Raw genomic sequence first — 27,174 nt, forward strand, 5'->3', positions numbered from 1 at the left:
CGGTGAGCTGATCTACTCGGCGCAGATCTACAGCGTCGGCCGGCTGATGTCTGAGCAGAGAGCGCCCCCTGTGGACAGGTCTGCAGTCTCAGAGTCACTGGTGATGCAGGTCAGGACCCAACCTTCCCAAAAACCGAGAGATCCAAGACAGAACTTTGAGTATAGTTAAAAAAGGTGTTAATCTATTGTTATAACAACAATGCACCAACTAAGTGTCAGTGGAAACAGGACTGTCCAAAGTGACACACATATATACATATATATATATATATGTATATATGTATATATCTCACACACTCACACTCACTCCTATGGGCAATTTAGAGTCACCAATCAACCTGACATACATGTTTTTGGACTGTGGGAGGAAACCAGAGTACCTGGAGAAAACCCACACAAGCACAGGGAGAACATGCAGACTCCACACAGAAAGGCCCCTGATGGGTTTCAGACCAGGAACCTTCTTGCTGTGAGGCAACACTGCTAACCACTAAATCACCATGCTTCCCCCTGGTTTATTCAATTTTATATAAAAGCTTTCTCTATGCTGCATGAAATTCTGGCAGCGAATACTAAATATCTTTTAATGTGATCTATTTGAGCCACATTTTGATATTTAGCATTAAAATATATGAGAATCAGGTTTAAAAACAACCAGGTTATGGGTTTAAGGGGATTGTAAATCCACATAAACATTAGACATGATCATTGTCCTTATTTGGTTAAATGTATTTATTTATTCATTTTGAGTGTAGTTTGTCTAAAAGACTCCCCTCAGCAAAATATACACTTGTGTCTCCAATTTGCACACAGATGATCCAGATGTCTGGAGCTCTGTTATGAAAACTCATCAAAATGCTGAGCGCCAGGTCTTTTTGGATCCACCGTAACATGACCCACCTTTGGAATAATGATTAGGGATGTTTGTGATTAAAGTTGCCTCCATGTTGAAGTTTTAAAGTTTTAATTAAACCTTAACCTCAACCTGTCTGTCTCTGCACTTCAGCAACGTTTTACACCAGTGATGGAAATCCTCATGTGACAACTGAGATAGCACAGTGTATTGCTATTGAAGAATATGTGACAATTTGAATATCATGATATTGATCTAAAATATATCTGTAAGTTTTAATATTGAACTGAAATCAGGGGGAAACCAGCGACTGATTGTTCAAGTAGAAAAACCCTGATTCTAAAACATTATGATATGCTTTCTAAAAAAAACTGTAGAGATCATATGATTTGTAGTAATGCACATTACAAGCAGTAAAGAAAAAGCCTCGCTACAAAGAAATTGTACAAAGGGGCAATAAGAGAGTATAGGAACATGTTTTATTCCAATTTTAAACATTTAAAGGAGAAGGCTATGAAAATCATTTTCATGTTTCAATGAGGTTCAGGCAACAGTGGTTGAAATAAAACATATAAAAGAGCAATATGGCTAAAATACTGTAAATCAATAACCATTAGGACCCTTTACATGAGGGCATTGCATGAAAACAGTATCTCACCCGCCCACACCCTCCCCAACCTAACAAACACATGCAATTAAACACTTATCTTAAAAACAGCAGTTCATCATAAATCTTAAATATAGAATAAAATTGTCCTTTTTGATAATCACATACTTAGTGTTTATTTGTTTTAAAAACTGGACCATGAAATTCACAGGTCCTCTGATTTTTCACAACATTGGCACTTGTTAAAGAGTCTGGCTTTACAAAGAAAGGGGATTGGCACACTCATTGTACATAATATACATTTGGTATACTTAAAAAAAAAAAAAAAAAAAAAATCAAACAAAAATACATTACTTTCAATTTGTACACCACTACACAAAGTTTATCTGAACTCTTAAAAAAAAAAAAAAAACTCATCTTAAGTGGTCCTAAATACATGTTAAGGTTTGTGAACCTGAAAAAAAAAAAAAGATGCAAAGACAGTTTTTAATATCACCATATGTCCATCCCTCTAACCAGAACGGATATCAAGCATAAGCAATAGCCATCAAAAGTGTAGACACGTACACACACCTCAGAGTATTGACGAGCGTGCTTGAATAGACGTCTAAGATGCATGAATACAGGCCCATCGCTGAGGTGCAGTTTCAGTGCCTTCGACCCAGGGAAAGAAAACACAGTCCAATCAAGTACAGGGGGGGGGGCAGAGACTGGCAGTCATGTAAACACACAGCTTACTCATTCATTAACCTGTTATTATAACCACCAAAATATTATAATGGCCGTTTTAGTACCTTCACTTGGCAAGTGTTTTAATAAATACATCGATACCGAGGCTTAAGACATTAAGATTCATTTTGAAAAAAAAAAAAACAAAAAAATGTAAATATCCAAAAGGCAAAAAAAAGTGCAGTAATTTCATCAAAGAGATCTGGGTCAAGTTACAACAAATGTTTAACTTTTGAGATTGTTTGCTGTGATTGATTTTGCTGGGTACTGTGTTTTGCACTGGATTGTCATACACACATTCTCCAACTCACCTTCTATGCAGAATAAAGCATATACAGTACAAACCATCTGACTTTTTCTGAAAATGAAAACCGAAGAAAGCTTTAAAAGAGCACACCATCATGCCAACACTGGAGCCTCGGGTGGTCACCCTCATTTTAATTAGCTTCCTCACGGCAGCCTATTCAAGTCTATGTGCTGGATCGCTAATTATCTTCGTACATAGGAATGAAATTTATGAGACCACACACCCGCCCTTTGGGTGCCAAGCCAAAGTTCAGGGGAAAGAAGCGTGCTTCCTGAAAGCTGTCGATTTTCAAAACACAATTAGACATCACCCTTTTATCCCAAGTGTGTAGAGCACAAATTTCCTTGCCAGACCAGAGTTTGCCAGTTTATCCATCCACTCAAATACACATGCACTTAAAGATAGAACTAAAAAGTGTGCTCAGTTGTGGCACCTATAAAATCAAATTCTGTTAGCAAGTGATTGTGTAAAGCAAAAAAAAAAAAGAAAAAAAAAAGAAAACACCTTTAAATGTCGACTAAAGCACCAAATATTAACCCTTTAACAAAAACTGCTGAATAAACATGATGACAGCCAAAATAAACTTACTTTCTCAAAGTCAGAGCCTTTACATCTCAAAACAGCTGCACTTGGCATAGATATACATGTCCCTCCTTCATTAAAGTGTTTCAGAACGCACCAAGATAATGGCTTTATTAATACAACATACAGGTTTGCATGACGGCTTCTAAGATCTCTCTCTCAACAGGTGCACCTGACTAAAATCAAGGCTAAGAAGGTAGGTCACGACGCTTTTATGGAATTAAAAAGAGTAAAGGAAAAATCACCAAAAAAAAAAAAAAAAAAAACAACTTTGAATTGTAAACCGTTTGGCAAACAATTTAAAATCTTAATTCTTCTGTTTAATGTGACCCAGCCAGCTCTTTCAATGTGCACAAAAAGTTCAAAATGTCTCATCACCCCTTTTCTGACTCCTACACAGATATTTCAAAAGTCCATTATGGCAGCATGCAGTCATATAGTGGAAATTATCATAAAGCCAAAAACATCAGCATGTAATTTAAAAGACGATGGTTGGGTGCAAGGACAGTACATATGTGCTATTGCACCCTGGGAAACTCAACTTCTTTTAATGTTAGTTGTTATCTTCCTCCAAAGGGGAGAAGGTGGGGAACAAAGAGCCAAACAGCCAGTAGACTTCCCTCAGGAATGCCATATACATGGACTGCTGCATTCCTCCCTCACTGGACCTGAGCCATCAACCTCTACTGCATGTCAACACCCTCCTGATTCAAAGCCAGCCTTGTTAATTAATTGCACCTCTTGCTCTCTATCATCCATAGAGTCCTTTCATTTCTTCCAAAGCTGCTAGTAGTAGCCCTTGTGATGAAAAAGTTATGAAAGCTTACCTGAATTACACTGTGCAGACAAAAATAACCATCTATCAACTTTCAGCTTAATGGAATATTTTAAACAACTATCAGGCAAGAGACACGATATGGGACTGGTACCAATAGCCAAACACACATCCCTAAAAAATGCAAAATAAGCAAGCTTCCTTGAACAGTAAACAACTATGATTTTCCTATTTGCATAAAGCACAAACCTGAAATGGAAACCGTGTTTTCCCATTGTCAAGCATTTAAAAACAGAACTGCAACAACCAAATATATGAAGTATCATTAAAAAGATAGAACACGTGTCCATAAAATAGTTTTGATATTTTACAGCAGTATAAAATCTCCTCCCGTCTCTTAGGTTGGAAAAACTGTGAGCTGACAAAGGGAGGAAGTCTCATTTACTGTATCAACAATACACAGATCCGATTGATAAATTAGACATACAAAAAACAGAACTATTTACTCTCTTGCTATCTGTTTCGGTTTATAAAACGTTGGCCGAACAATGTGGCAAAATAAATTTAATTGTAGAGACGAGTCCATTTGGATTTGTGAATGAAGCTAATGGCCGCGCAAAAGCTTTAATTCTACAACTGACTACTGCACCGCACTAAACTGGAATCATCGTTCACACGTTGTACACAGGAAGATAATTCTCACCATCAGAGGAAACAAAAAAGTAATCACAGTAATAATACTTCAGACAACTGTCAACATAAGAGAAAACCCCACATAAAGCGAGCCGCTATGTAATCAACATCTGAATGATCAAACATAAGAGAAAAGTCACACTTCATTTTTGGCAATACCAGTTCCGAAATGTTTTGTTAGTATGTGAAGCACTTGTGGGATCATCAGGACACTGGCAATATAATTATATTTACAGAACAAAGGTTTGTGGTCTGAATTTGGCAACGATACAAAATAACTGGGAAGTTGATAAATCAGTATATAAATACTTAGTGTAGTCTTAACACTATAAAATGAGGGCCGGTGCATAAGGAACGTATCGAGACCCTTTATGGAGGGTTGCATTTCTTTAGCTCAGTTTTAACCGAAGAACCAGGGCAGTAAGTTCGTGACCAAGATGTTAACAGCTGAAAATATTTTAAGTCCAGAGAGAGCGTGTAGTCATCTCTGTGTAGCCCTCACTCTGTGTGAGCAGCATGAAAATGTTATTTACATTCAGCAGAGCCTCTACGCTCTGATTTAGGGCAGGGCTAACAAAACACACACACACACACACACACACACACACTATTCAGGATTAACTACTGTACCTCACTGCATCCCAGCACTGCCTGATAATTTATTCCTATCATCATAATTAGTTACCCGTTGCAGATGAGCTGAGTCTACAGTCTGCAGCCTGGTGATCTGCCCTGTTGCGTAGTGTGTAGCGTGCATGTGGTAAATAAGAAGGGGAGAGAGCCCTTTGTCCATGAAAGCACACTCTACCCAGAGAAGGCCTTCAACCCACACACACAAACACTGGTGACAATGTAGTGTAAAGAAAGAAAGACAGAAGTCAAGGCAAGGGCCCAAAGAGGACTAGGAAGAGTCCCGCAGCAGCTCCCCATGCAAAGGGGGTCAAATGGAGGGAGTGTCATATTTGAGTGTGTTTGATGTGTGTTTGTGCGAGGCAAAACAAAAAGGGAAACCACCAACTGAGGAGAGAAATGGACAGAAGGGGTAGAAGTGCCTTAGTAAAGTCTGAATCTCCTTGAGCAGCAGTCATGTTCATGCAGATGTATAAATGTGGGGTCTGTGTCTGTGTGTGTGTGTGTGTGTGTGTGTGTGTGTGTGTGTGTGTGTGTGTGTGTGTGTGTGTGTGTGTTTGTGGGAGTGGGGTTGGCTGCAGGTCTCTTGCTCTCTCCCTCGCCATCTTTCCTTTTGTCCTTCACACCAGGTTGTATTCTTTGAGGTTGATCTGCAGGATGGTGTCTTTGACGGCAGCGAAGACGAAGCGGATGTTCTCCGTGTCGGTGGCGCATGTGAAATGGGAGTAGATGATCTTGTCACTGTCTGGATTCAAGTCCACAAACATCTTCAAGATGAACTCCCGACCTGCCTGGCCATCCCGCTGGGGACCTGGGAAAAAACATAATCCATCTTTTTTTGTCTATTTATCATTTCATGTCAGTGATTATCATTATCCCGATTGCATTTCTCAGAATGGGGTAAAATAGTATCTTTTTTTTATAAATGTGGAAAAGGGTCATATGCCAAAAATACTGAGAACTGCTGTGTAAAATAAATGTCAGTTTGTAGTAAAGGAATATAACCACAAGGTGTCACTCTACAACCACAAAAGTACGTGAAAGGATCAGACCAAAGTACAGTCATAGATCGAGAGACTCGAGATGTTCATATTGACATTGTTAAAATAGAGCCACTTTCACTGTTACAATACAAACCAAGCAGTCTGCTCTTCATGAGTGTAAGGGACATTTAAACAAGTGTGGCTGGAAAAAGACAAACAAAAATTCACAGCTACAGTATTAAACCCACAGCCTGAACAAAGACTCTAACCTGTATGTGTAATTAATGAAATCAATTCATTGCTGAGGCTTGTCCTACAATACAAATCCATTCAGAGCTGGCAGACTATACGAAATGAATAATGCTATGAAAATGTCTAATAAAGAGGAGGATAAGGGGATAATCAAATCACCATCAAACTCTGGAAAGTAGTCAACCAGGTGGGAATACATGATCTTCTCCTCCAGCAGGTCCTTCTTGTTGAGGAAGAGGATGACAGAGGAGTTTTGGAACCAGGGGTATGTGATAATGGTCCTGAACAGAGCTTTACTCTCCTCCATACGATTCTGACAACACAAAGATAAAGAATAAGAAAAGAAACAAAATTAGGACACAAATCCCAAATCCAAATTTTATTTACCTAAATCTGCAATACTTTCTCTTCTAATATGACTGCCAACATTGCTAGCATAGCTTAGCAGTGATCAATACCCAGTTAGTGAAGCTAACATTCTCAGTGTAATGTCTAAGTGCTTCTTCTGACACACAAACATTAGAATAATAGTGGCTGTAGCTGGATGGTGCCACGGTGAGGCAGCTTATTACAGTGAAGGGTTTTTCTAGTAAAACAATCAGGGAACACTCACAATTGTCAAACAACCCACAGAATGAGACTTGTCCTGTTGTGTTAACTGATCCAGGAATGCATTTAATATAAGCTTTATTTCTCCAAACAAAACTGTGCTGCAAACACAAAATGAAACACACACGTGAAGTTGGAAACCTGCTTATGCAAACTATAATACTTAAAGCTGAGAGCAACATGGCTCTTCTTTTCCTCTTTCTAATTTAAAGCGCCTGCCAGGTTCACTCACACATTTTAGTTTGGGTCAAAATATTATCCTGACCACAGATGAAATCTAAGGTGTCTGTCAGGGTCAGAGCCTTGATCTTGAGCCTGTCAACACATCAGGATAATCTCTGCACACTGCCTCGTCTTAGCCTGCAACCATTAAAGAAAGTGTGAGGCTTAACACCTGGGAGCATGATACAGGCAGGAAAAACACATCAACAGAAACCTGCAAAAATAAAAGCATATTTCTCTGTGTGTGTATTCAATAAGGCAACACAACTGAGCAGGCCCAGTGAAGATAAAGCACAATATAGTGTATGTGTGAAGTTGCCAGAGCAGTCAAACATTGACGCTGGTAAACTGCTGATTATGATTCTGAACAGCAGATACAGTGAGTCAAAGCTGGCAGACAGATCTGGTTTATGAAGTCCAGTGGTCATATGCCCTGGTCAGAAAAAGGGTCTGTTGTCAGGATAGACACAGAGGGCATGCATGGCCGGATCAAATTAACTTTATTAGCAATGCTTCTTTCTGAACGGTCAGAGGGAATAGAGCCAACTCATGAGCAAAACAAGGACTTGATTATTGAGAATTATCAAAAAAAACTGCATGTTTGCATAATATACATGCAGCACAAAAAGTTATATACATGATACTGAGATGTTATTAATCTATATATAATATGTTATAGCAAACAGTTGCCTATTTATACCTCCAGCACACATTAGCATTTATTTGAAGCCACCTGCTGATTGAAAGTCTAATATTCACACTCTATGGCTCAGTTTTAGCTCTGCATCAACTCCTGAGGGATCTTCCTGTTTATTTACCTGCTAAATGGTGCAATAGCACCACAAAGTTAGCGACCATTGCAAGCTATTCACCAAGGTGTTTATCATTTTGTGCTGATCTGGTAGCATACAGCAGATTTGTTTGCTGCTGGAAATGAGGTTAGAGTTGTGGGCTGTAAAACCAAAACAATGAGCTGCTCATTTCAAGGGAAATGCATGTCAACCATGTAAAATTCAAGTCATGGAAGTGAAATAATGCTGCACTCAATTCAGAAATCACGACTTGTGTCTGTCTCACCTCGTTGTCCGACTCCACGAGGACCTGATCGTACTCGCTGAGTGCCACCAGAAACATGATGGAGGTGACGTTCTCAAAGCAGTGGATCCACTTCCTCCTCTCTGACCTCTGACCCCCTACATCCACCATCCTGTTTGGTACAGTAGGAGAGGAGATGGAGAGCGACCAGAGAGCAGAAGCACAGAAGAGAAAAAATTGCAATTGATGAATCTATCACTCAAGAGCCTGTTGATCTTCACTGTTTAGTAGTAATAAGATCAGCTGAGCATGCATTGCAAAGATCTAAAAGTTAAATCTTTGGAAATACAAAGGGGGTCAAAGTATCAAACTTGAACCACAACCACCAAAGAGAAAATCCTGAAGTGATTCAGACGAGAACAAGCAAATACCTGGATCACTTTAGATCAGAAGTATAATTTTAAACAGAATCAATTATCAATGCAAACTGTCACTCATTTTGCAAAACGTTTTTCATTAAGGTTTATTTTTAGTGGTCGGTCAGTTTGTTTCTAGGACAGTGTGCTCTGATTGACATATCCAGTGTGGTCCAGTCCAAAAACCCCTTTTGCACCAAGAATTTGAGCAGAACAAATGTGAACTGAGAATCTGCAGTGTGAATCACAAAGACAAGCCAAACCTTCCCTAAGGTGAATCAAAATAACCACAAGAAATTGTATGTGTATGTGCAAACACTGGTGTTTTTTCTTGCTCTTCAATAAAGTAAAGGCAGTAGATTACATGCAGGAAATAGAACGTGAGCCTATAAAAGTTTTAGTTGTTCAGCAGTGCCTATTAATATGTGAGGGACATGTGAGAAGCAACAGATAGAGGCTGGAGGTGAAAAAGGAGATTGGTTGAAGGGAAAAAGAAGAACTAACCATGAAATTTTAAAGTACTGGGAAATACAGGAAGAAACGAAGATCGTAAAAATTGAGACAATGGGCTCTAAGGCATATGTGGGTTTTGGTTCTGGACTCTTGGATCATCTAGTTTTCAGTCCTCCTTTTTATTACTAAAAGCTAAATGCTATCTTACTACAATTAAATTAAACTAGAGACCTAAAGTTTAGTAACAATGGAGGAGGGACAGAAAGAGAAACAGTTGGATTGTTTTGTTGGTCCATTTAAACTAACTGAGCTTTAAGAGAAAACAAAAATTCAAGTGGTGATTTAAACTTATGAAACTTATAAGTTACACAGTTTTTGGCTCATTTTCATAGACAATTTAACCAAATACTAATTACCATCATAAAGCTACACAGTGAAACTTTGATCACACATCATCAAGGTGAAGTCAGTCTGCAAGTCTGCCAGGAGGATAAATTAACTCCTCCAGAAGAGCCATCCTAAAATAAAACTTCACATCAGACGACCTCCTTTTTTCCCCTCTAACAAGGATAAATGACCTACTTCGTACGATAAGCTCTCCTATGCTGGACAAGCCAAGTGAAACAACATTTTCTGTGGCTTCAAAAGCCAATTAAACGAGAAGGAAGCAAGCCTAACGTAGACATTTGTCTATGAAAGCCGTCTTTGTTGCAGTTTCTGCCCTGCCAGCTGAGGAGAACCGTACAGTCCCACGTGCTATGTACTTCCCACATATTTGTCTGAGGGACTTCTCATTACAAGATTATCACACATACATAAATCACTAAATTAAGAAACCTTTGCAATCACACGTTCTTCCAATAAAGACTGTCACCTCACATTCATTCCTACTTTATATTTGCATTTTCAGTCTCTTAACAACAACTCTTAACATCACTGAGAGCATGTATCACTTCCCCATCAGCAGCACAGCCAAGCAGCGTAGAGCCTAGCTGCAGCAGGGTTGCTGGGAACCTCTTCGGCACAACTTCATTGCAAGCGAGTTATTTCTAGCCTTGCCAAGCGTAGGAGGGGGCTAACATGATGGCTTCCTATTGATTTGCACTCTTCTGTAATCGCTCTTGTTCCCTGCGTCTCTCTCAATCTCCTCAACTTCTCTTTTTTTTTTTGCAAGAGAAGGAGGAAGAGAAGCTGCTCTATCTCTTGGTGGCAGGTCCTAGAACTATCTCTGTGCCGAGTCTTTGTGCTGCTCAGAAAAAGTGTGAAGAAATATCATGTAAAAATGTCTTTATGAAGGGTTTTTTCTCATTATCTACACTGTTCTTTTCACACCAAAGACTGACTACACTGCCTGGCAAAAAATATACAGTGTATACAGTGTACCCCGCCAAGTCGCGGTTCAGAGTTCGCGGCCTCAGTCGTTCGCAGATTTATCCTTAGAACCTAACTAATAATTCGTAATAATGTTAATAATAATGTTTGTGGAAACCGCAACTATCCTCTGCATTTTTAATCAATAATTTTAACGCTAAATGATTCAGAACCACATCATTTACTAATTTAGGTCAGTAATTTCTTTACTAGCAATGTATTAAGTTGAAATGACATTTGAAATGAAAAAGTGTTTTGGGAGCATATTTTGCTAGACCATCTGATCCCAGCACACATTTGCTGAGGAACAAACTTATGCAACAGCACAACATTTCTTTCCATTCTGAGTTGCACTGACTTGTTGAAGCATTTTGATTATCCTGTCATCAATACAACATCATGGCTAAAATGATCTCCAGCATAACCCAAAACAACTGAGTTAAAATGTGCAGAAAAAATAAACTCCATTAATGGGGCCTGTACCGTGTGCACAGGAGCTGATGGGTGCATTGCATCATGATTCACTATTAAACACGATTAATTTCCTACCATGCAACTTCTCCAAATATTTAAGTGATCTTCCATCTTGTTCAGCCAAGATTTTTTTCCAATGAAATCTCTTCAGTGAAGTTGACAGTTCACCATTATGCTTCCAGGTTTTAATAAAGCACTGGATTCTTAGCCCAATTGCAGTAATCAGCAATTCAGCAATCTCCTAAGTTGTCTTGTTTGGTTGATGCAGGCCAGTAATTTGACCCTTATGGAACAAAAACATTTCTTCCATGACTACAGAATACATCTACCGAATGAGAAGCTGCTCACTGCATCAGTTAGGGCTAAGAGGACCGTTCCCAGCTGAAACATATCAAATCACTGCCGTAATTATCAGATCAAAGGCTCTTATGCATTTTTATTACCAGTCAATCTGCCAGTTTTTTGATTAATGGTGTAGACTCTAAACAGTACATCTGAGGAAGTAACAAGGGAGTGTTTGCATGAGATTCTTTCTTGAATTTAGCTAAAAGTTAGAATCAAGAGGTGTATGATAAAACTCAATTTCTGATATATTCTATAGATGATTTACATTTTCTCAGCAACAGAAAACAACCTCACTGTCTAAACTGCACCAAAGCTATATTTAATTACTGCTAATACAAACAGAACATCCTACTGCTGCAGCTTCAGCAAAAAATTAGCCTTTATTTTGACGCATCTAATGGAAGTACATTGTCAGAGGTCAGTGCTAACCCCAGATGTTCATCAAACATGCATCTACACAAAACGGGACAATGTGCATTGAGCTGTTGGATGAAGAAAATTACCAATAGTCACCGATTTAATTTATCAATATTTTCACCTTTAGCAGATTGTACTGTAACCTTACAAATTAAATGCAATAAAAGTAAAATAATAGACTCAGTCATTGGGTTGAAACACAAATGGGGACACAAAATATGTTGCAGGTGACATATGAACATACTCAGTCTTCAGAGACCCTTATTCAAAATGGAAACACTAGTATACGAAACTGGGGTTAGTAAGAATAGTGTAGTTCTTTGTCTACCTGAAAATGATGCTTTGCAAGTCGAAAGGGTATTCTATAATCCCAGTGGTTGGGATTCGAACCCTAAGCACATCTTGTTGGGTTGGTAGATAGGACGATTCTGCAATACGATCCAGATCACTTAGATAGCTAGAGACAGGATGGACAACAAAAGACAGAGAGAGGAAGGAAAGAAAAGTGAAGCATAACAGCAGAACCAGCACCCCCCCTCCAAAAGCAAGTATATCAGTCCAGATGTAACCAAGAAAAAAAATTGTCCCAAGAGTTATGAGGAAAGTGACATTTCAGACCATCACTCCCCAAATTTTCTCTTAGAAATTTAGCTGCATCCTTGATGGTAGCTCCTAAAGACAAAACAGTCCTCAGCTGTATCTCCTGCCTGCTTTCAAAGTGCTCACTGAATCATCTGTAAGTTCTAGCGAAGCAGGAGTTTTTTAACTTAACTCCAGAAAAATTTATTTAGAACTCAAGAGGCCAACTTTGGCTGCCTGGGTGAAAATTAACATGACTGCATTTCTACCTAGACCTGCCAGGAGGACTGGGGCCCACTCTTGAGGCCAGTCTTTGAGTGTGCACCATCAGGGATGTGTAACTTAAAAGTGCTGAGCGCTGCTGATGAAGCAGAGGGTAGATGGAGATAGCGGCAACGACGGTTTCCAACTGGCTGACCAGCTGTCAAGTAGCTAGTCAACCAGTGACATCATCTGCAGCAGTTGACACCAGTACCTGAAGATAATATTCTCCAGGTCAAATGGGTACTCAATGATGCCGGTGGTAGGCACTCGAACCCGCAGCACATCCTGCTGAGTGGGCACGTACCCCGCTGATGCTATTCGTTCTAAATCACTAAGGTAACTGCAGAGGTTGAGGGAACATATGACAGAAATGCACATGTAGGCAAAGCCCAGTGTCAACAATACAAGACCACATACACATATATATGCTCTCTGTTAAAAACATTCAACTAAAAAAAACAAATATTACTAAAGGGAAGCAGGAGATCATGAAATGCACAAACCTATACTAAAGCTTTTTCTAATGCTCATCTCTCTGTCTGAAATGGATTAATGCAGGTTGGAATTAGCTCTGATATTATTAGCAGTCGTTTATTAACGTGCCAACATTTTCCCCACTTCCCCCAAGTCTGTGCATCTGCCTGAACCCTCTTCCCTCACTCTGCTCAAGCAGACCACATATAGTAAAGACAACGTAAACATCCTCCATCGTTCTATTCTAGTAGACTGGTAAATCATAAGACATACTATTTGGTTGAGTCGGAGAGCTGGTACTCTCTCCTGCGATCAAAGGCCTCCTGGATGCCAGGGTCAGCCCACAGCATCTTTATCGCACCGATGTACGGCTGATTGAACGACGACACCTTCTCCACGTCAACCTCGCGCACCAGCAGGGCATTATTCTGAGCAAAAAAAAAAAAGAAAAAGAAAACTTAAAACAATATCACAATAATTAGTAATTAGTTTTTGAAGCATACTATTACTCATATATAGGTTTCAAAGTCTTTAACTAATGTCTAAGCATTTGGATATAAGTATCCACTTTAACAACACGTCACATGGCAATATTTTCACCCAGACACTTGAGAGTACCCACCTTATTCTGCTCATACTTAAAAGGGATTTTGAGATTCTCAGTTGCACGGATCATAGCCTGCATAGAAGTGAAGATGTTCTGGTAGACCAGTTTGGTGAAACCCTTCTTGTCCTCATCTGTGTAGCCTGACCCATGGATTATTCTCATCTGCTTGATGAAAGTGCTCTTGCCACTCTCTCCAGTACCTGAGAAGAACAACAAACAGTTGACAGGTGAAAAAGGGTCATAAACGCATGACATTGCTTCGAGTGTGAAATGACAGCCCATTTTTGTTCCCACCTTTGCCATGACCCAGCAACAAAAAGAAGTGCTAGAAGGAATGATGTGAAATTGGATTTGGTGATAAGACTTCTGTGCAGATAAACTGGGAAAATTATAGTGTAACATGAAACCTGCTAAACGAGGCCAAAAATGCTAGATATGAACATGTATAAAGGCAATGAATCTGAACATGTTTGAAAAAAATGGGTCAGCACCATAATACCCCTAAAAACAAGCTGCGATCTAGCCACCATAATAAACCAACAATACCATGCAGCCCTCTTTAACTTCTCTGCACTTGATTTTTCACAGTAAAGTAGTTGCTCTAAGCAAACAGAGCACTCGCATAAAAGACAAAGACCTGTGGGTGCTTATCTGTTCTTAACAGGGTCAACCAATAATTACTAACTTGGTGAAATTCTAGCCTTTTTATATAACTCATACTTCTGTGGTAATAAACCACCCTGTCCTTGCAACAGGGCTGACCTTGCCTGTCCACCTACACCCTGGTGCTGATACACAAGGCCGTGAAGGAATCCGCATCCTCATGCCCTGAGGCAACAGTCCAGACCTCAATGCCAACCCAGTCTGTTCTACAATACAAACTGCTTAGCTGTACTGGTGGATTCATTCTTCCTTCCCCATTCAGTTTTTTAAATAAAACAAATCAAATGTATTTATATAGGTTTTTCACCACATTTTAAATTGACCAAAGTGCTTCGCAAACAATCAAGACATAAACACAATAGGCACAAACATAAAACAAAAAGAAAATGTTAAAGAGAAGGAAGCAAACCACTGGAGCAGAAGACCCAGCTAAAAAGATGAGTTTTACATTTTCCATTAAAACACTAAAGTCACTGGAGAAAGGCACTAATCCATTTAACGCTTTCAAGACAAACAGCAAAATCTTAAAACAATTCTTGATTGGACCGATATACAGTACTGCACAGAAGTTTTAGGCACTTTAGATAGTTTAGGTTCTTATGACACAACACCATCATTGATCCTAGGTTCATTGTACAGGACAACAAGCCTATAAAGATGCCACATAGAGTTCATGAAGAACTATTTTCAGAGGCAAGAGAAGTCTGTGACCACCACAGAGCCCTGATCTCAGCAGTTTGGAGTCAGCCTGGGGTCACATGAAGAAACAGAAGACACTGGGACAGCCTGGATCTACCAGTTTACCAAATAAAATGCATTTGGTTTTATTTTTGTTTAAACTCAGGTAGTACAAAATTATTACAATTTAGTTTGAGTGGATGAACACCCATTAGGTCGAATAGTCAAATAGATCTGAAGGTCATCAGCATAACAATGGAAGAACAGATAATAATTTCAATAACCTGGCTCAGAGGAAGCAGGTAAAGTAAAAAAATAACACTGATCCAAGAAATGAGCCTTGGGGAACACCATAGAAAATAAGGGCAGATATGAAGGTTTGATCCATAATCATAATCCACCTCTGTGAACCAGTAAACCAATTAAGAGTAGTGCCTCAGAGTCCAACACAGTGGACAACGCTGCTCTAAATTCCAGGCGTTGTAAGATGACAGGAGTATTGTCATCAAGAGATAAGGTATTTTATAAGATGTCTTTAATAATGTCAAACTCAAAAGTCAGATTGAAACTGGGATTCTGATCCACATAGCTCAATAACTGCTTAAAAACTACTTCCTAAATATTTTGCTGCAAATGGAAGCTGGGGAATCAGTCTGAAGTTAGACGACAAGTCCAAATTTGGTTTCTTCAGAATAGGAGATACCACAGCATGTTTGAAAGCTCCCAGAAAAGTCTCAGCCAATAAACATTTATTGTGAATATCTAGTAGATATAGAAGGGCCAACACTACCAAAAATCTGTTTAAACAAGTGAGCTGGGGCAACATCAAAAGAACAAAAAGAGGGTTTTAAAAAAAACGAACAATTTCTTGTAGATGACGATGTGAAATAGGAGTAACGAGCTTCAGAGGACCCATGCAATGTACCTCATTATCACTGAGCCTGTCCACAATTTTGCCTAAGCTTCCAAATGGATTTGTCTATCCAGGTATCAGTTTTGGATTTAGAGAGCAACCGCCATCACGTGAAAAGTAAGAGAGAGAAAAGGCTTTAAGGGCCTTAACACTTTACCTACTTAATGAGCACGTGTAATTCCTATGAACAAGCAAATGTGAGTTATATAAATGAACTGTAACTGACTCTAGATAAGAATTTAGACAAAAATCCAAAAATATATATATGGCAAATGTTCTGGACTTAATTGTGGCATCCTGCAAGTCTCTTGTCATCTTGGTTTCAATGTTCTGAGATGTGCATTGTTTTGGCAATGTTTACCATAGAGGTCCAACTGGGTAAGAGGAGCAGCCCACGGTAGCCACATCAGGGCTGAATGAGTTCAACTCGGGACTGGGTAAACCAAGTTCACTCCTCCAATTTTGTATCACAGTGACCATGCATATCCAAACTTGCAAATCAAGTCATGCAAAGACTGTGAGAGACACAGGAACCCATAGATCCCTCTACAGCAGGTTCTCCATCTTTATATATATGTATATACTGTGCATGCAAACTACCAGTGTAAGCTTACGAAATGTTAGAGTCCGAATAAAAGCATCAGAGTTTTGTACACTGTGATCATCAAAGAGGAACAGTCAGAAGACAAGGCAGGTAGATGTCTAACCAAAGCTGTACCTCTAGTTTCACTTTGCAGCTCTCTCCAGAGCAATCCTCCTCTCTTCCACCCCCATTTCAGAACCTATTTTCTTCCTGTACAACCCGCTTGGGCTCTCCACTAGTCATCTACTCCATCTCATCTCTCCCAACATTCAAGTCTGAGTCACTGCACTTTCAGCTGCATGTACAGTGCACTCCCCGGTCGCTATCTTTAACTTGTCTTTCTTCTACTAATCTCAACTAGGGCTGAGGCCGACGATTACTTATTACTAACGAGTAAACCACTAAAAATGAACAGAACAGAACCAGGCAAAAGAAGAAAATAATTCACATGTAAGAAGCTGTAATCAACAACGTTCATTTAAAAAACATCTGCGGCTTAATTAACACACAGGTTCTACTTTCTGTGTCCACACAGCTGTGACTGTCTTCAGTCTGCAGCTATGTCCACTTGGGTCTGCATGGAGTGTCAGGGTGCAGGCCACAAACACTATATATTCGGTAAACGCACATTAGTGTTTCCATGCAGAAATAAAGTTTATCATAAACAGAAGTAGGCACACATCATCATCTACTAACATTTTGGAAGATGATATTGGTTTTGCTGGTTTTTACTCACAACCTAAGGCAGTGGAAAAATAATAAAACTGATAACATTTTGAGATATTTGACTGAACGCCACAACTGCCAAATTCAGGAGGGCATACGAAGAAAAAAAAATCAGGGGACCATCAAAGTCATTAGGATCAATTCTCGAGGGATGATTTATGTCTGTGTAAAATTTCATGGCAGTCAAACCAACAGCTGTTCAGATATTTGGACTGAAGCAAGGGGGCAAAACAGGGGAACAGTGGATCATAGAGGAAATTAACAGTGAAAGGAAAGCTGCACATCAGGAACTGGCAATAACAAACTAAGAAAGAAAAAGTAAATATGCGCAAAACAAAAAACTGAAAACAGTGAGACTGAAAATGTTGTTTACAGGCACAGTTGTAACTGCACTGGCTGATTAGATGATGGAATGTACTCTGTTATGAAGTACAGCGAGTATTCCCAAGGCAAAGTAGCTGAAATGTCTTCCAAGGATGACGAGGGCGACGTTTGACTGCCGCTGACTGAAGAGCACAGTCGAGTGTTTGGTGAAGGAGTGCCCTGAGCACTGCCTGCCCTCTAACCAGACAGGATCTTTCACTGTGGAAAGCAGGTCAAGCAACATTGGAGTTTCCCCTTCAGACAGAGTATGTCTTTGAGAGAGAGACATAAATAGTGATTGTCAAGGCACAGCGCTGGAGAGTTCACTCTCTCATTGACTAAAGAGCAGAACAGAAGGGAGGAGTGTTAGTGGGATGTGAGAAAGAAACAAAAAATATATTTCATAGAGCGTATCTTCTGATTTTTACGGGTCTGCAAGTTTAAAAGCGACACAGAAACGAAGACAGTAAGCGTACACCAGGCTGGTGTGGTTAGTTTTCTTGGCTTATTGAGTGTGAGCATTCATGTGTCTCTGAATATTCAAAACACACACACACACAGACACACACACAGGCACACACACACACACACACGCACACACGCACACACACACACAGCCAGAGGACAGGGGCATGTCTTTAAGGCATGATCAGCTTAATTCAACAGATCCCATTGTTCTCCTGCCTAACTGGAAAACCCAGGGTAAGCATTTCTCACGGAAAAGCTACTGTACTTTCACTTGGAGCTACTCCTGAGGGGTAATGCCAGTTCCCATGGCAACCGCTGCACTGGACTCATAAATACATGGCAAAAAACACCAGCTGATAGGATCCGGTACGTCTTCGCAGAGTCCAGTCAAACATGCAATTTCAGTGTGCATTTTTTTAATCCCACAACGTCCTTAAAAAGTACACGTCCCTCAGCTTATGGGAATTAAAGGCATAGAAGCAGAAAATGGTTTGAATGTTCTAAGCATCTTAGTCCCCCCCCCCTAAATTTCCAGCACTTGAACTTTACTTCTGAATAAGTGAAACCTAAAAGACATATAGTGTACTGGAACAGAATGTATTTTAAAATTGTCCAACTGTGATATACTTCACATAGAAAAAATAACTCTCATGTAAACAGCCCTACAATAAATCCTACCCTCACTAGGTGTGCAACGAATCGCAGTTGATCCGTGAGATCACGGCCTACGGTCCGGCACTCTCTCCCCAGAGGATGTAGACGTCCTCATCTTTTTGAAAAAAAAAAAAAAAAAAAAAAAAAAAAAATTTGCTATCATTATAAGGTTCGGTCTGTTTTCAGGTTGTTTTTCACATGTTGCACTTTAACAACTGAGTATTGAGTATTTTAAAGTTTTATTTATTCAACTGGTTATTTCTTGATTTTATTTTTGTTAAAACCCAAAGTTCCTCGCTCCACTGTTCTTGTAATAAATGGAAAGCAAATTACACTGATCCGAAAAATGGTCCGATCCGTGACTCAAAAACTGTAATGTGACCCGAACCGTGAGTTTTGTGATCCGTTCCACCACTAGAGGGGACACAATATTAGAAACTCCTCTCGGTATAATAGAGTACAACACAACAGCACCACAAGCTGCAGGCTTCAAATGATCATGAAGCTGAATCAACAGCTCTCTGATAGTGTTTAAACAAGGACTGATTATCACCTTTATGAAGGTTACAGTGGTTAGTCTTGGCTAAAAAACTAGACTTTGATATGCATTTTGTATTGTACTGTAAGTACAGTAGGCATGTAGGTGGATAAGGACATGTTTAACTAAAGGAAACAGAGGACGGGTTCCAAAAACACATTTCTCATGTCGGTCAACAGCATCTTTTCATTAGAAACTTGCTGCCTGGTAAAGTCCCACATTTTTCAAACGCTATGCCTTCAAATCTGTAATGCAGGATTTCTGTTACAAATCTGTGTAAACAAGAACAGCTCCGATCGTCATTTTCAAACAAGTCAACAATGCACTTCAGTCATACTGACTCAAAATACACCCCTCGTGACCATATGTCGTTATTAAGACAGCCACCATGAAAACACGAAGCTGTGACAGTGTAATACTCGTATGAAGCAAATCAAAAGTGGCCAGATACAAGACCAAATCCACACGGGTTCATTTGTTCAAATACAATGCTAATCATTTAAATGCTTCCCAACATCAGAGTGCAGATACAAGCTTATCAGAGACCTTGAGCCTTTTAGAAACCCCCACCCTGGAAGAGCCCGGAGGGGACAGCTTGAGGAGAAACCCAATAATCACACAGCCATGACCGTTAACCGAAGCAGAACCATGTCACTCTGCCCACATCATGCACTGACCAGGGTATTAGTCATTCTGCTGAATAACCATTAACTCACAAAGAACAGGAAAAAAAAAATAGTTCAAACAGATCCATGGCGTCTGCTCTGGTCCCCAGCTCGCCTGACCTGACATCTCAGATGTGGTTCACATGAAGACTAACAACTTGAAGCAGAGATTGGCGTCCGTGCTGAAAGGGAAAGAACACGGGGGAGTCAAGGAGACAAGAGGGAAAGGAAGGAAGTGTGACAGCGCAGACGACTAGGGTGCTCCGGGTAAATGATTCCTTAAACCTTCACCAAGCACATCAAATAGGAAGCTCTTGAGCCCAGTGTTGGACAGGCCTGCCTGACTCTGCAGAAACTGAATGACTGCCTAATGGTCACATGGAACATCCTCAGAATAAAATTTTAGAAAGATGTATTTTAATCGAAAGGAGGCTTTAATTCTTTGGGTGATTTCTGTATCTCAAAAATATCTCTACTACTCCTGGAGCAGGACAAATTGGTATTTCCTCTGTGGTACTCAGCATCACAAATTGTTTAGGGCATTTATTCAGATAGTTATCAATATCAGGCTGCAGTAGGAATTAATGAAACATTTACTTTTAATCCATCGGATTTATTTGACAACGTTTCGTTGAAGATTAAGCTCATACACACAAACTATGACAATCCTATGAACTTATGTTTCTTGACTCAATATCTTTGATATATTTAAGTTTGTATGCAGCCTGAAAAGAAGAAGTCAATAGGTGCTTTCCATTTCCATTTCTGCTCATATCTTTCCTTAATTCAAACATTACACTGCACGGAGTCACAAAACATAATAAATTCTCAAAGCCATTTCTCATTCACTGCTCATGTGTTATCTATAACTTTCTGTGGTTCTTGGTATGGGGTAAAAACTCAAATGTACTTTTAGGTCCCTGGACCTGAAACTACTTCATTATATTGATTCAACATTTGCCATAATGGCAGTGAACATTTTTTAAGAATCAAAAACTGAAATCTCCCATTTATAAAAAGTACTTTCTGGAATAGTTTTCATTAAAAAACACACTATCACCTTCATGGAGTAAGTTGTACAAGACCGCATTAGTTTTATCATGGTTTACCTAATTAACTGCAAACTAGTGTATGCAGAGAAAAAAGGGTGTAAAGAAGAAAAATCAGTGCAGCAAGCACAGTTCTCGATTCCTGGCATACTTTTTCTTCTAAATGACCAAGATGTCAATTTAATCATTTTGCCTATTTTGTCCCAAGGGACACAGGTCTCTTTTACAATCCCTCCATAAGTGGCATCTACCTTTTCCTATTTAGGAACCTGCCCACTACTGTTGCTGTGTCAACATACAAACAAGTTTAGAGGTTGTAGTGTTTTTAGGCAAGACTTGATGATTTTCATTTGGATGGAGGGACACAAACAAACAGCACTGATATGTTCAACAAGTTATTGAATTTATAACTTGTTGTTGCAGGCGAAGGTTAAATGGAAAAACCAGATTAAAGTCTTGGTAAGGTGCCGCCAGAACTGCTTCACTGAGCTTTGGCACAAGTCTCTGAACTCTACTGATGGGATGAGCACTGTTCTTCAAAAGATACAGCATCAATTTGTGTTGTACTGATGGAGGTAGAAGAGTGGTCTGAAACATCAGACCAGAATCTCCCAGATTCCAGTCCAATTGGACTGAGATCTGACCATAGTACACCATTCATATCATTTTCAGACTCATCAAACCATTCAGTGAAACCTTGTGCCCCATGGAAGGTGGCAGTGTGGAGGAGACCAACTCCCATCAGGACAAAAAGATTTCATGGATTAAAGCTGATCACTAGAACGACTTTATATTTGCAGTCACCCATCCCTGTAAAGGGACAAGGGAAACCAAATCCTGATCCCTTCACTGTAGGGGTCAAGCATTCAGGTCCTTCCTCTCATGCTATTAAGGCTCAGAGACCATTATAACAGACTGAAACAGTGAAGAGCGAGCTACTGGTAAATTCAACAATTTAACATTTGTCTTAAATGCACCCGTCACCTATTTTTCACTATAAACAAACAACCTTTAAAGACGCTACCATACAGTAGTTTAAGAAAATCAATGAGGCCAATACATGTTAGTAACAAGAAACTAGACAGGCGGTGACATGAGAAGGACTGGGCAGTCTTTCACAGGCCTGACTGCCACATAACTGTCGAAACTCTGGGCGTGTCAACATCAGTTTGCTCAGCCAACAGAGCTGACAGACAAACAGTACAGATCTACAAACACCTAGCTGGCTCGCATTCATACCGCACTGTAGGAGTCAATTTTTCACCTACCAGGCACAAGTTTATGACTGCATGCATATAATCCTGAAAATAGTGCACCAACTAGTCCTTCTCTTCCAACAGAGTACACAAGGAGGGCAGGCTCTATTCTGACTATTTCCTATGGAGCATATGAATTAGTTCAGGAAATGTTTTCATTTTTAAAGGATAACTGGAAAGATGAAACTAAACTTGCTGTGGCGATCTTCTTTTGGTCAGGGTGAACTGTTCACATGTTCACCGACAGTACTTAGAACAGAACAGTACACTGATATAAATGGTGCCGATGGATCAGATTTGTTTTTAATTGTTCAATGTGCCCAAGCAGACGGTCAGTTCTCCCCCTGAGGCCTGGAGACTGCCCACTATTGTTATGTTAAATATTATGGGATGGCCAGTGTTAATGTGAACTAATGTTAAGATGTCTGTGGAACAATTACGGAAATATCCTCAAATTTGCATTCCTAAGTCCCAATATGTTATGAAACGAAGAAGAATACACTGGTCAGCATAAATACTTGAGGCTACAGCGACTTATATGTTCATATTTACAGTCATTTTGTCGAGTAGTCACTAGCGTTAGATGACACTCTTGACTTGAAGATAAAAGAAAAAGTAAAAACATTTATGTTCAGGCTAAACTCTAACTCCTGGTGTAAGAAGTGAAAACGCCACCCAAAACAAAAGAGCTGTACTGCAGACTTCACAGTGCAGGTAATAAAGTCTGCAGCTGAAACACAGTTTGGACTGAGTGGTCGACATTCAGACAACCTGAGAGGAGGAGGAGGAGGAGACGCTGCTTCATCTCCCCCCACCCTGATATTGGTGCAGTTTAACTTTACACAGATCAATGAATTTCATAATTCACTTCTGCTTGTTATGTCCAACCTACGTTCTTCATTGGCTAATTTAGACTATAATTAGGGTAATTACAAATGCGACTTAAACACTTAAGTGACTTATATGTGTTTTTTTTCTGTTCAACAAGACTAATACTCCGGTGCGACTTATAAAAATACAGTAAATAAATCTCCTGTGTGTCAGGTACTGAGCAGAATAATGATTCAGTATCCCACTGACGTAAAACCAGGACCGCTGTTTAAATCGGTTGGATTCATTCAGTCTCCTGCTAAGTGACATCAGAGTGAAAGGTCATGTGACTTCCATACCGGATAGAAAATTATTTTAATATAAACCAATGTGTTTTTTGCTAAAATAACTAACACTCACAACAAATAATAAATAACTAAGACAGTTGGCACCGTCATACCAGACAGCCAAGTCAGGATGTACAAGTCTAGCAATTTGAGGTTTCTGGGAAATAAGCTCACATGGGTGACGATTAGCATTATCACCCCTGGCTGAGAGTCCGTCAGTGCTGCCAGACATAGAGTTGTAGGAGTAAGGGTACAGGAGAACATCTGCCAACTCTGCTGCAGCTGTGCTATTGTGCCTGTGAGGATAGATGGGATACCACAGGGCAGCTCTGTCATGGCCCATGATGCTGCTGCATGGGCAGATTCTCACAGATCTCTTTCAGGTCATTTTATCTGTGTGTGTGTGTGTGTGTGTGTGTGTGTGTGTGTGTGTGTGCGCGCGTGTGTGTGCGCGCGTGTGCGTGTTTACTGTGTGCAACTCTGTTATTTCTAAAAACGCAGCCATGCCTGCTGTTACCTTGGCAGCAGCTAACAGGGATCCAAATAAATGTGGCTAACACAGAGCTTATCTGCTTGGCCTACTGTAAGAATTACTAAAGGAAAGCATAATAGGTGTAGGCAGGCTCCATGCATGAGACATCCTTGGGTGTTGGCAAAAAACAAACACTCATTAACCCAGCTACTACCAACCTGTTTTAGCAGTGTGTACATTGACAGATGAAGTGTGTGCTCAGTGTGTGTGTGTGTGTGTGTGTGTGTGTATATACATATTCATATACATATATACTGTGTGTGTGTGTGTGTGTGTGTGTGTGTGTATATATATATATTTATCCACACACACACGCACGCACACAATCCTGACTCCCATTTCAATTATGAGTTCAGGTAAATATCCTGTGTTGCCTGGGGCCTTGATGATCCTGATGTCACATATCCGAATCTAATCTGCCTCGTAACCGCTACCAGCAAAGCATTAAACCGACTGTCACAACAAAGCGAAAGCTTAGAATTTCTTAGTATTAAGGCGGCTATAAGAAACATATTTATATTAGAGATGGCTGACATGACTTCAAATGTGTGACAGGTGACACTCACTGCCTCACAGACCTAAAAGAGAGTGAACTTTGGAAGTAAATTCACCAGATGGCCAGAAACTTGACTCCAAATAAATGACAATGTTTTGTACTTGCTGGACATGTTAATATGCAACATGGAGATGATCTCAATTCTTCAAAAATGATAAAATGTTAGTGTTGTATTAATAACATGCTGGAATCAAATACAGAAATCTATATTATATTATATACTAAATTGCTATAATAGTTCAGAAGACAATCATGTTAAGGAGAAGCAACTGTTTACCAAAGATTATGGTATGTTTCCAACAGCAATGGTAAGGTTGAGCAAATCCCTTGCAGAACCTTAACATCATCACAGAACATCTGCAAGATTCAACCTAGCAGGCACCACAAATGAGCAGAATGTCAACAATTAAAAAAAAAATGGGCAAAGTGAGTTCAACTAATTTTAACTATTTCACACTACTAGGAGGTAAAAGTATAAGTGTGCATGCTCACACAATAGATGTGCTGCTTCAGCTGAGCTTGTCTATATTTGAAGACAATCTGCCAAAAATGTAAACAAGTCTAGCAATAAAAAAATGTGGGACTTAGTCTAAGCCCTGGACAAAAAAAAACTCTGATCTGGGCTTCAAATGCTTCAAATATTAAAAGGGAGACTGCTGATGTCAGCCAAATTTCTATTTTTCAAATTAATCAATGAATAACAATAAACTCTACTCTGTGTTACCTATGTGAAGAGATATTGATAAACACAATAAAACATTCATCGGGGATCAGATCATTAAAAAGAAAATACAGTGCTTGTCTCTTGTCAAGCAGAAGTTGGATTACATGTTCACTATTTTCTCAAGCCACAGGACTTTAATATGACATCTTCACCATTTGATCACATAAAGGGCCTAGTTGCATTAAATGATCAGCTATGTAGCAGTGAATCTCTCATTCTGCACTGTGATAGTGGCACATGCTCTGTCATTAGGGGAGAAAGTGGTGATTTGTGCAACGCTCTTCATGACAAATTAGTGTATCCTAGAAGCTCTGGGTGACTTATCAAAACATGAGATTTTGCTTTGAAGATCATAAATTAATTTGACAGAAACTGATTATGAAACTTACACAATGCTGTCTTAACGGTTTTTTAAGAAGTAGTAATTAGTAAGACTTGGTAAGAAAGAGAGAGGAGTGGCACCTCCGCTTAAGGTTAAAATGCTGGAACCTATTTTACAATAATCATCTATAATGCTGTATTATTTAACCGAAGAATCATAATTGGCACAAGCAGTGGGTTTAACGTTTGGCTCAAATGTTCCTGACTGCTTTAAAACGGGTTTGTACAATACGAATACGTTTTCAGAATAGAAAGAAAAAATACGTCGAATTTGTGCAGCATTTAATTAGTACAAGTTTCACTGGTTTTTCATCCATACGACTGACTCACTGTTTGCTCACAGCCAACGTTTCTTTTTCTTATTTCCTCATTATAACAAAGTACAATGTTATGACAACTTTCTTTTTATTACACTTATGAACTCATCTCAGCTAAACAAAAAAAAAAAAAAACTTTTTGTATGTTAAACTTCTTTCTATAAAATAAGTTGCTGTGTCTTTTTCCTGAGAATAACATGTCACAAGAAAATGAAACATATAGTCATAATGAGAAAAAAGACCTTCCCATAGAAACAGGAGACATTTAAGATTTAATGGAAAACAAAGAGGCTTATAATTGTTAATATGAAGTCACTGCCCAGGAAGCCAATTCATCATCAGATTCATGTATTGTATTTCTCTGTTGATATGATAATTTCCCTAAATGGAGAGAGTAATGTAAAGAGTAATTATCATTTACGGTTTAACAATAAATAACCTAAGTCCCACTTACTGAACAAAGATCAAACTGGTATTGTTACTGGAGCTCCCTGGTCTCCGGCTGTACACATTTAATTACTTGTGACTTTCATTAGCTGCAGAGCAGGGAGCAGAGCACTCCTCCGACCCTGGCTCTTCCTCACCCCGCATGTCGACCATGCACTACCTAACCACGCTGAGGAAACCCAGCCTGCTGCTGATTCACAGCTGCAAATATCATCCCCTTTTAAACCCTCCTAAAGAACACCAACGTTCCTATGTGAAAAACAACCATTTCACACTGCATCAAATTAAACTTCAGTTAAACAAAAGCTTTTTTTTTTTTGCAATTTATATCTGCAATTACTATGCAATATAATCAATAAATGTAAATCAGAGCTCATAATGGACATAGTGCATGTGGTTTCCGTTGCAGTGGGTCGGCTCTTCTTGTAGCAGCAGAAAACAATAACTAAAACTAAAACTGTTGAAGTTCGCTGATTTTTTTTTCCTTTTGTAACCAAAGACACAAACTCAGCAGTTATTGTAGAAAGTCCAAGTCATTGCAAATGTAAGATTAAAGACCTGATGCATATGTAGCCAACAACATGAAAAGCTACGCCATGTGTGAAGGTCTATAAAAGGATCAAAGTGGTCTGTAATAGGTCCCAACTGAAGGGAGACAACCAGAGTGCACTGCAACTGCACCGAGGTGGTGCACGGATCTATTCACACAATCCTAAATGAAATGACAGCAGGCTCCACCACAATCTGAAACAAAATTCACCCTTTCCATTTTGTACATGAACATTTTCAGTGCAAAATTTGGGATTTGAAGACAGAGAGCTGTCTTC

At 39.4% G+C, this 27,174-nt stretch overlaps 1 protein-coding gene across 2 annotated transcripts in view; it reads right to left on the reverse strand.

Moving 5' to 3' along the window:
• Positions 1–1,315: 1,315 nt before the first annotated feature.
• The window catches only part of LOC113128969 (guanine nucleotide-binding protein G(q) subunit alpha-like), a 28,608-nt gene continuing 2,749 nt past the window's right edge, over positions 1,316–27,174 (reverse strand). The window contains exons 2-7 of one of the 2 annotated variants that reach the window (XM_026304600.2): positions 13,693–13,877; positions 13,344–13,498; positions 12,082–12,210; positions 8,320–8,449; positions 6,571–6,724; positions 1,316–5,987 (exon numbers count right to left, since the gene is read on the reverse strand). In XM_026304600.2, coding sequence (XP_026160385.1) covers positions 5,797–5,987; positions 6,571–6,724; positions 8,320–8,449; positions 12,082–12,210; positions 13,344–13,498; positions 13,693–13,877 — 944 coding nt within the window. In that variant the 3' untranslated portion in view covers positions 1,316–5,796. Of the gene's footprint in view, positions 5,988–6,570; positions 6,725–8,319; positions 8,450–12,081; positions 12,211–12,807; positions 12,937–13,343; positions 13,499–13,692; positions 13,878–27,174 lie in introns of both variants that reach the window. The other variant, XM_026304601.2, reaches the window with a different exon arrangement.

Source organism: Mastacembelus armatus, chromosome 4 (genome assembly GCF_900324485.2).
Source record: "Mastacembelus armatus chromosome 4, fMasArm1.2, whole genome shotgun sequence".
Taxonomy (NCBI): domain Eukaryota; kingdom Metazoa; phylum Chordata; class Actinopteri; order Synbranchiformes; family Mastacembelidae; genus Mastacembelus; species Mastacembelus armatus.